Source organism: Nothoprocta perdicaria, unplaced genomic scaffold, assembly GCF_003342845.1.
Source record: "Nothoprocta perdicaria isolate Ctin4 unplaced genomic scaffold, notPer1 scaffold_46, whole genome shotgun sequence".
Taxonomy (NCBI): Eukaryota; Metazoa; Chordata; class Aves; order Tinamiformes; family Tinamidae; genus Nothoprocta; species Nothoprocta perdicaria.
The window spans coordinates 344705-354411 of NW_020455710.1; the positions used below are offsets into that span (position 1 = coordinate 344705).

Below are 9707 nucleotides of genomic sequence, written 5' to 3' on the forward strand. Positions count from 1 at the left end.
GCTGCCCCCGCCCGGCGCCGCCTCCCGCCCTCCCTCAGCGGGCACCTCCGGAGGGCGCGGCGGGGCGGGGCCCTCGGGCAGAGATCCGCCCCGGGGCGGGGCTATGCATGCAAATTTAAACCAGGGGCGGGGCTCCGCTTGCAGGTCTCCGCCCAGGGGCGGGGCGTGTATGCAAATCACGGCGAGTCGCGGGCTCCCCTGGCCTTTCACCCGGCCCTACCACGCGGGGCGCTCATGAATAATTCAGCACTCCGCTCCTTCGGAGCCAATGGGGAAGCGACGGCTGCGGCCGCCAGCCTATGGGAAGCGCCTCTGCGGCGCGCGGCGCCATCGAGCGCGCTGGGGGGCGCGCGGGTCTCGCTGCGGCCGCCGAGCCTCAGAGGGGAAATAATTATTGAGTTAARTTAAAGGGGAAATTATGAAGTTAAAGCAAAGGAAAAATATGAAGTTAAAGCAAAGGGGAAATTTCGAAGTTGATTTCCTCTTTCTGTCAGCTCCACGCAGCATCCAGCTGCTCTGCCCTCAAAATGAGGCCAGGACATCAGGCTGCATCGCTTGCCCCATCCCMCAAGGGCCCCGGCCGCTGCTGCGGCGCTGAGGAACCGTGCGGCCAGTTTCTCAGTGGTGGCTGCCGTGGTTGTTAAAGTGTAACTGGTTTGTGCTGAACCAGGGAGTCTCTATCCCGGCAAAACTCCCGGGCGGCTCCTGCCCATCCGCACAGCTGCCCCGGCACAAGCAGCTGAGACAGGGAAGGCACCAGGCGGGCGGCTGACCCCGTTCCAGGACACGCACGAGGCCCGTGGGCCTCGGGCTGGGCCTGTTCTTAGCAACTCCCTTCCTGCTGCCTTTCATCTGCAAAACGGCCTGGGAGAACAGCGAGCCCGGCGCCACCAGCAACCCGGGCATTTTCAGACACGGATTGAGGTAAAAATACTGCCTCTGAGGAGGAGGAAGATGAAGAGGAGCTCTCAGAGTAGAGCTCGGCCCAGTGGAGCCCCGCTGAGACCCAGTGCTGTTAACACAGGTGTCTGCAGGAACCAGGAGCCCTGCAGGGGCTCCCTGCGAGGGAGTCAAGGCTGACGGCRAGACCCGGTGCCAACACAAACCGGTGACAAGGGGCCCTACAACCAAGGGCAGCTGCCAGGCAGCTGGTGATACTGAGGTTCTGCCTCCCCGGAGTATCCTTCTCCACCTAATTTTCCCCCAAACATTAATGAAATAGCACTCAGGAGCCCAAGCTGTTGAAAAAGGTGTTTTATTCTTTAGCCTTTGCCTCCTTCCCTCCCACCCTCCAAAAGAAATGCCAAGATTATCAAAACTAATGCACATAAAACACTACATTTCCGAAGGAAGCTACATCCCGAACGCAGCGCTGCTCAGCACCTCCCACCACGGAGCAGCCTCTGCAGCAGCCACAACTGCCCCGTCTGCCTAGGGGCTAAAGCGGATCCGGCACCTGGATATCCTGGCAGGAGGCTCCCAAGGCAGGGCCTGGAAATAACAGGACACATTATGGTCCTGTCGACCATAGGGATGTCCTGTCGATGACAGCCACAGGACTGGATGGCTCGAAAGGCAACTGTAGCTTCTGTTTTTGAAGGATCTCTCACTTGCAAAGGAAAAGACAAGGAACCACCACCTGAAAAAGGGATGTTGGAAGGAGCCACCACCTGGAAAGGGGATGTTGGCAGGGGAACCAGAGAGAGCTGCAGCACGGCCCTGGTGAGAGCAGACACAGTGTGCTGATATTACAGCATTATTTTATATGCTGTAACACTGCATGGCCAAAACATCTCAGGACAGCATCACTGCACGAGGCTGGGGCGTCAGCCACAACACTCTGGGGCTTTCTGGTTGACAAAACAGAGCATAAAGCCCAGAGTTTCCTGCTGTCAATACGCGGAAAGTTGATTCCTGGGGCTGAGTTTTGCAGCTGACTTTGTTTTCATAAAGGATCTGACCCGGTGCCTGTTGGTGCAGCTGAACAGCAGAGGCTCAGGGCATCACCACTGATCTGATCAGCTTATTCGGCCGCGTCTGACCTCACTGATCCTCCAACTGCTCAGACTGGCCTAGCACAGGTGTCCATGGAGGGCTGTTGTCCACAGGACAGAGACGACAGGACTAGTCAAAGCTAGCGGTCCATGAGATCAGAAAGCTGGAGCACCAGCGGCTTCCAGAACCAAGCGGTGCAGATTGCAGGCCAGAAACACCCCACCAGGCTGCCCACACTGCTCGATTGCAGTCAGATTGCTTTGCTTGGATCCACCTCCAAGCATAGAAGTTGGTTATCACAGGCTCCGTTTTGCACAATATTCCATTAATCAAGAAAGCAAATCCTGAATAAATCTCTTCCCTTCATCCCACATCCCTTCTGCACTTGACGGCAGCTTCAGTGATTAATATCAACTGGCAGCTTGAAATCCTTTAGCGAATAAAAGGCAATTTCTCCGTAGTCGACCAGGGCAAAGACCACCGGGACATCCCCGCTCTGATACGTGACCTGCTTCAAAGCTCGGAGGGACGGAATATCTTCATCAAAGCTGTAGAGGAAGAAAAACAGGTCTCAAAGCACGGAAGAAAACACAAACCCAGGTGTCCAGGGAAGTTTGGATTACCAGGGACAGAACAGCTAGACAATTCCCAGCAATGAGYCAGGTTCACCCAGCTGGGCATCCCTGAAAAATCAGTGATAACCACGACTACCTTCTGGCCTCAGGAGCTGGTAGTGACCCTCCCCACACTTCTCAATGAGAGCAGGAGGCTGCCAGCAGTGGGAGGAGAGCACTGTGTGCCAAGACCTTGCTGAAACAAGGGCAATGGCACAGGGCTCCCTGCTGTGCCTATTAGATGCCGCTCCAGGGCTGCTGGCAGGTCGCCAATCCAATGCACTTCTGTGCTAGGAAGCCCTTTAGTTTGATGGGATCCCCCTTCCTGTTAGTTCTGCAGAGTCTGATGACTGTTAAATGAAAATATTTGTTCAGTAAGAATCATCCTAATACAGACTTTGTARAAGTGCATTACCATCTTCCTTCCTCTGTCTCTGCTGAAATTGAAGAGTTGAGAAAAGACAGTATACTGAAATTAGAAAAGGCAGGAACCAAACTTTGCTTCTGCCTATGGAATTTAAGTATCAGTATCAGATTCTGGATCTGGCAAGAAAACAGATACTTGCCCTTTGTTTCTGCCTGACCCAAAATTGCATATGAGAAAGATCAGAACACTAAACCTGTAGCACTGAGCCTGTAGTCACCTCTAGGCAGGTCCATAAGCCCACARGATGTGCACAGAGCCGAGGACTTGCATACCATACAGATGTGCAAACGCAGGCTCTGTGCCTGAAGTGCTAGCAGGTGTCACGGGCACTGCACAAAACCAGCTGTGGCTGCTCCTTGCTCCCCACTCCAGCAACATCCACATGAGCAGCTGCCCGAGGACCAAACTGCAGCGTGGCCGAGCGCTAGGGCTGGRGGGATCCTCAGCCACAGGCTCCACAAAGAAAGAGCAGAAAGAAAACAAAATCTCTGGGCAGCACCACCCTAAAGGCAGGACCCATAAAGCCTACAAGATCCTGGGCCATCTACAGACTGTTAGGACTTCATTTCCCTGAGAGCAACGGGGATATTTGAAGAGAAAMCACAACGTGCCATGGATACCTCCGTACACACATCCTGACATAGGGCTTCCCAGGGTTTGTCTTCTTAAACCTGGCCACAGCATCTGCTTGATACACGTTGAAGTCTATCGTGATGCTCTCCGTGTCCTCCTGCAGCCTGCAGGAGAGGGAACACATCTGTGTGGGACAGACATGGCACTGGGCAGAGACACAGCAGGGGAAGGGAGGGAGCAAAAGCCCTTGAAGCCTGTCCAGGCTGGGCCTTTTAAAGCTTCACTCCCCAGACAAGTGACTGATCCTCTAACTTTCTGATTCCTTCCCAGACCTTTCCCCATATCTTAATGTCAGACTAAACTCCTTCCCCGCATCTGCAATGTGTTCCTTTTCCAGCATTCCTTGCAAAAGTACCACCAAGAGACACAGGAGCAAAGCCCTGCAMGGCACATGTCAGGGATAAGGCGGAGGTGAAGCACAACCAACCTCTGGACAAGATTCCCTGTCAACTGTGCAGGCAGGGAACATCAGGAGGGAGCAACAGCCAAAGCTACAGTCAGCCTGCACTGCCTTGGCTCCCTGAGCCAGTGCCACATGGAAATAYTCATGTTACAGATGAGAGGGTCGTGGATCACAGCACTGGATACTCTCGGCATCCTGGAGCCTGGGCAGCTCCCACGCTGCTGCTGAGAGCATCACACAGACCTCCCAGGCAGGGACCATCAGAGGAGATGCCCTCTCCTCACCAGCTCTGAGCCRGCAGGCAGGACACTAACCGGGAGGCTCCGTCCAGGATGTGGGAGGGCTGCAGGATGCTGATCTGCTGGAGGACGGCAGCTGCAGGGAGAAGGAACAGCAAAGGATCAGAGAGCTGCTCACCCAGGGCCCTCCACGAGCACCACCCACACGTTGGCCTCCTCCACAATGGCTGGCAGCGCCGCAGGCCCCTGGGGCTGCTTCAAAGGCCTCCATTTCCTCATCTCCTCCCAGCTCCCAGCCCCRGACACCCTGCAGTTGCTTTGCATCTTGCCTGCCTTGGTTTCACATGCCTGGCAGCAAGGACTGCAATGCAGCACGACATGGGGAACAGATTAAAGGACCTCCCAAAGCCCTGTTTATCCTGGGACTTGAAGGGGTACAGAAAAAAACAAACAAATAGGAAGGCATCAGGACAAGTCTGCTTCCCTCTCCCCATCCATGGCCGGGCTCCTCTGTTTCTGGTTTGCCCATGCCTTCACATGAGATTTTTCTTGTTTAAGAAACTCCCCTAAACTGATGTTCGTCACCCCCACACCATCCCTCTGGCCACTTTCAAAGCCAATCGTTCTGCCCAGCGCAGGTCTACAGCGCTGCTTGAGGGGGTGCAGGGGTCCCCAGCACCCTCCTGCCTCCCACAGCCAGTACCTGTGGAGGTGGCTTCATCCGGCCGCAGCAGCGGGGTGACAGTTTGGTCCCAGAGATGCGGCGGTCGCCTCCAAACCTTSTGCTGCCTCCTCTGCTCCAGGAGAGCTTTGTACTCCTGCCAGTTGGAGCAGCCCCTCACCTCCCTGTCCGCGTTGACGCTGCTCTTGTACCTGCTCTCCCTCTCCAGCTGCTCCCTTTCCTTTCGTGAGAGCTTCTCGTGCTTCTGATTGATGCGTCTGCACCAGGAGGCAGCGTCGACCTCCCTCCCGGGCACGTTCTCGGGCAGCAGCTCCTTGTCAGGCGAGGGGAGACGCGTGCACAGCTCGTCTGGGGCCATGTTGGGCAACATGATGGTGGCAAAATCCCAGCGGGGCGCGCGGGTGCCAGGGCTGCTCCTCCCGTGCTCCRCAGCCCCACTCCCGGACGGGCTTGGAGCCTCCTTCCCTTGTCCTGTCTCAGGAGGGACTAGGGCTGACTCTCCCCCTCCACTGCCAGCATCCAACTCCTTCGGCTGCTCTGAAGAAGGGGTCTCATCCATGGGGAGGCAGCTCGAATCTCTGCAGCCATCACCAGCCATTTCGGAGGTCCCTTCAGCTTCTGGAAGGTCCTCGGATACCTTAGGCTTCTTCTCTTGTGACCTAAACATAGAAGCAGCAGCATAAAAGAGAGGGAGAGGATCAAATTAATTTTACTGCCCTTGAATTCTGCATCTTCACTGGTAGCAGGAAGGTTCTTAAACCAGAGAAGACCTAGGTYTTATCTCCAGCTCCTAGAACTCCACTCTACCTGCTTGCACACCAGCTTTGCAGGGAACAGATGGCACTTGCAGCTCAGTCTCTCCCTATTTCTTAAAGCATGATGCCACCTACTGGAAACGGTCACAATTATCAGCAAAATTAAGTCGYGTCAGCAGCTATTTGCATTTTGGCAGCTTCTACAGGCTGCGTGCAGGGACCAGGACCCCACTGGGCTCTCCGCTGTGCAGTCTTAGCACATAAGCAGCATCGAGGACACGGACAACAGAAGGATGGGCCCTGCTGTGTCTGTGCTGCCTCCAAAAGCAGAGCAAGGGCAGACATCTGCCATGTGGTTCTTCCACACCGACCTCTCTCCCCTTCTGTTTTGGCATCTCTCACTGCACAGGGGCAGCTCGTCCCTGTTAGCCCTGTGTGAAGCACAGATGTGACAAAAGGGCTGACCTGCAAAGAGCTCAGGAAGGGCACTGSGGCCTGGGAAAGGATGGGGAAAGGCTTTGGAGCCCAAGCTGCAAGAAGCTCTTCRTGAAGCTGTGCTATTTGCCCCTCTGATCACCAGGATACATCACACCATACGGCAGGGCCRGATCCCAGCTCCAGACAACTTGCAGAGGGCAAACGGCTGAGACTGGGACGGGGTTTGTTCCCTGTTTTGAATCACAAGCGGCCCAGGCCAAGATATCCAGGCAGGCAGGGTGCAGGGCTAGTGGAGGGCACTGCAGGGGCCACATCCTTACCGAGGGCTGGAACTCCTCCTCCTCTTGCGCTGGTGCTTCCCAGAGCCCTGGCAGTGGCTCTCCAGGTTCAGCTGTCTCTCGTAGGGAGACAGGACAGCGCTGCAAGGAGACACCRACACCAGGGCTGAGGGCAGGAGGGGCGGCAAAGCCACCCTTCTGTTCAGCCCCCAGAGGACAGCAGCAAAAAGTTCTTTTTCTGGGCAAGAAAAGCCACGAGCAGGACTAGGATGGTCCTCATACTATGCCCCATTTCATGTTCCCGATCACTTCCTCAAGAGGGAGGAATAAGGAAGAGTGGAGGGCCACTTTTAGCCTTCAATCCTCCCAAGAGGTGAAATGCAAGGGTTTTCTCAAGTCTTCTTCTCTACCCTTCTCCTGGGGCACGGAGCTGCTGAGGGTCTTCAGAAAGGAGAAAGAAAAAAGCCAGTTACCTGGGGTTGAATCTCAGAACAATATAACCCAGTTGCTTCAGGTGGCTGAATACCTTGAAGAAAAGCGAGAGGGTTACGTGACTACCTTAAACCAGTTCACTTCAGCCCTGCTGCTGCAACTGGGTGAACAGTGTGACACCAGTAGAGCCAAAACCCCTAGGGCTAGGGGTCAAAAATAAAAGTGAGGAAACAGGAACTGGTCACTCAAAAGAAGGTTATGGGGAAAGATTGGGAATGACTCTCCTTCCCTCCCTCACTGTCCTGCCCTTAGACATTRGAAGAGGGTGGGAGGCAGGGGTTGGATCTGCACCCTCCCAGTGGCAGCAGCTCCCAACACACCTGGTAGTGCAGCAGGCTCATTGCCTCGTCGGCCAGCAGGATCTCATAGGCTTCCTGGATGGACATGGGCACGTCTCTGTAAGAGAGCTGGACATAGCCCTGAGGGGAAAGATGTGGTGCTTAGGGAATCCCGTATGCGCTCCGTGCAAGCCCATGTCCGGCTGGGGTTCTGACAGCAGCTCGCAGCACGTGCCCGCAGCGCCCCTCGTGTGCAGCTCCCCCATACCATGGGGTCAGCAGAAAAAACAGGCAAAAAACATTCACCCTGATACCCATTTTTAGCAACAAAGCCATGAAAAAGAGTTCCCCCATCTCTAAGCTCTTGCCTAACCRCTGCTCCCCGAGCTGCACCAATAGATCTGCTTGGGTGGCACAGCTGGGAGCTCGAGGCTCACCTGTTAAAATAATSATTATTTGAGAGATCCCCTCTTTAGCTCTGGTGCTTGCTGCGACTGAGGACACAGAGCAGAAAAGCTCAGGACTATCCCAGCCAGAGCTGGAGCRGCAGAAGCGAGGGCAGCTCTCCTTCCCCACAGCACCGTGCCAGCCCCAGGCCAAAGCAGCTGGGCCGGGAGGCAGTTTTAGCCTACGCCTCCCTTTCCCTTTCCTTTTTTTTTAGTACGTGTTTACTTATAAAACACACACACAACACAAAGCCCTAGGAACCACACCTCTCCCATGGGGCAGGCCCAAGACTGACCTTTTCTGCCTCCGTGGAGTGATTCTGTACTCGGCAACTGACTAAATTTTATTCTCAAATCCATTTGTTTATGATCTAYTGTTTGTCAAATCGCCCGAGGCGAAACACGCTGCATTGCGAGGAGGAAAGGCATCAGCTGCTGCTAATCTGGTTAAATGTTGCTAAGGGAAAACAAGTCCCCTTTAGCTTGATGCACCAATTTAGCTGATGACAGGCATCCCTGGAGAGATATAAACCACTCCAGAGCCCAGAAAACCCACCCCAGGCCTGACTAACATTTCTCCAAGCAGAGGAGTAACGTGGTCTCATTCCCCTCTCGCCACATCAGCTTTACTAATTCCCGTCAGCTTCTTAGAGAAGTACAGAAAAGCAGAGTGCTGAAGAACTCGTGAACTTTGTTACTGCAGAGTAGGTAAAATATGGGGGATAAGGGAGGAAATCAACTCGTATCAGCAGGCATTGACCATTCTCATATGTCTTAATTACCGGTACATCATATCTGAGGAAACACATTGCCTAGTGCCTAAGCTTTTCCAATTAAGCCTTGTAAGGAATAGGAAGATACTGGTTTGATTTGTTTTCCAGAAATTCCCAGAACACCTGAGTCCTGAGTGGAAGTGCAGGCTCTAATACACATATTTTGATAAAGAATTAATGGGCATGCAATGGATATTTTATCAGCCTCAGCAGGCAAGGAGAGAAACATGAGCACAAAACTTGTTAAGATTATTATGTGTTCTTCAGTTTGATAGAAGTGATGACTTTCTGCAGTCACTGCAACCAAAATCCTGATCGTCCAAATATTAYTTAAGACCCTGTTGTCACGTTGACTTAAGAGTGGATTCAACGTGACACGAGMTGGATAAACGGGCCACGAATCCAACCGATACCCAGCACCAGCCCCACACCAGAGTACAACACACGGGCCCGCAGGCTGCAGAGCAACAACCCAGCAGCTACGAGGCTGAGAGAGACACCCCTGGAGAACCAGGTGGAGCTGCAGGAGTCACCAAGAGGTGCTGGGTGACCCAAGACTATCCAAGACTTGGCCCCAGCCCCGCGCCACTTACGCACTCCAGCAGGTAGAGCGCTTCCTCGGGCCGCAGGCACTGCTTGCCCCGCTCCGTGAAGCCCATGGTGTGCCAGAACTTGCCCTGCAACACAAGCACAGCCGCGCCGTGGGCTTGGGGCTGGAGCGGCGGGAAGGGGAGGCAGGGCAGGGGCCCGCAGGCCACTCACCGCGGGCGTCTGCAGCTCCACGACGCCCCGGCCCGGCTGCCACTCGCCCCTCGCCGCTTTGCGCCTGCCAGGGTGAGAGACGGGCCCGGTGCCGCAGGCRGCTTGGCCCGCACCGAGGGAGGGCAGCGCGGGCCCCGCGCCCCGGAGCGCCGCGTCCCGCCGCCGGGAGCCGCGGCAAGGCCCGGGCCGCCCCGCGCGCGCCGCCTCACTCACGGCCGCTCCACGCGCTCCTCGGCCAGCAGCCGCCACTGCTCCTCGCGGCAGCGCCGCAGCTTCTCCGCCTGCTCCTCGGAGCCGTCGGGGGCGAAGTCCTTCTGGCCGCGGGGCTGCGGCGGGGCCTGCCGGGCCGTCCTGCGGGGAGCGGAGGGCARCGCTGAGACCGGCGCCGCGGCGCCCCCCGACCCAAACCCCGGCCCGGGACCCCCCCGTGGGGCTCCCCCCTAGAGCCGCCCCGTCGGGGCAGCCCGCCGCGCGCTGCCCCTTTAAGGCCCG

General features: G+C 55.8%; 1 protein-coding gene across 1 annotated transcript in view; it reads right to left on the reverse strand.

The window, feature by feature from the left end:
- Positions 1 to 1296: 1296 nt before the first annotated feature.
- The window catches only part of TSEN54 (tRNA splicing endonuclease subunit 54), a 21045-nt gene continuing 12634 nt past the window's right edge, over positions 1297 to 9707 (reverse strand). The window contains exons 3-12 of the mRNA XM_026046833.1: positions 9429 to 9566; positions 9216 to 9279; positions 9047 to 9130; positions 7277 to 7375; positions 6938 to 6990; positions 6507 to 6605; positions 5015 to 5652; positions 4387 to 4447; positions 3657 to 3773; positions 1297 to 2543 (exon numbers count right to left, since the gene is read on the reverse strand). Of these exons, the coding sequence (XP_025902618.1) occupies positions 2393 to 2543; positions 3657 to 3773; positions 4387 to 4447; positions 5015 to 5652; positions 6507 to 6605; positions 6938 to 6990; positions 7277 to 7375; positions 9047 to 9130; positions 9216 to 9279; positions 9429 to 9566 (1504 nt within the window). The 3' untranslated portion in view covers positions 1297 to 2392. The remainder of the gene's footprint in view (positions 2544 to 3656; positions 3774 to 4386; positions 4448 to 5014; positions 5653 to 6506; positions 6606 to 6937; positions 6991 to 7276; positions 7376 to 9046; positions 9131 to 9215; positions 9280 to 9428; positions 9567 to 9707) is intronic.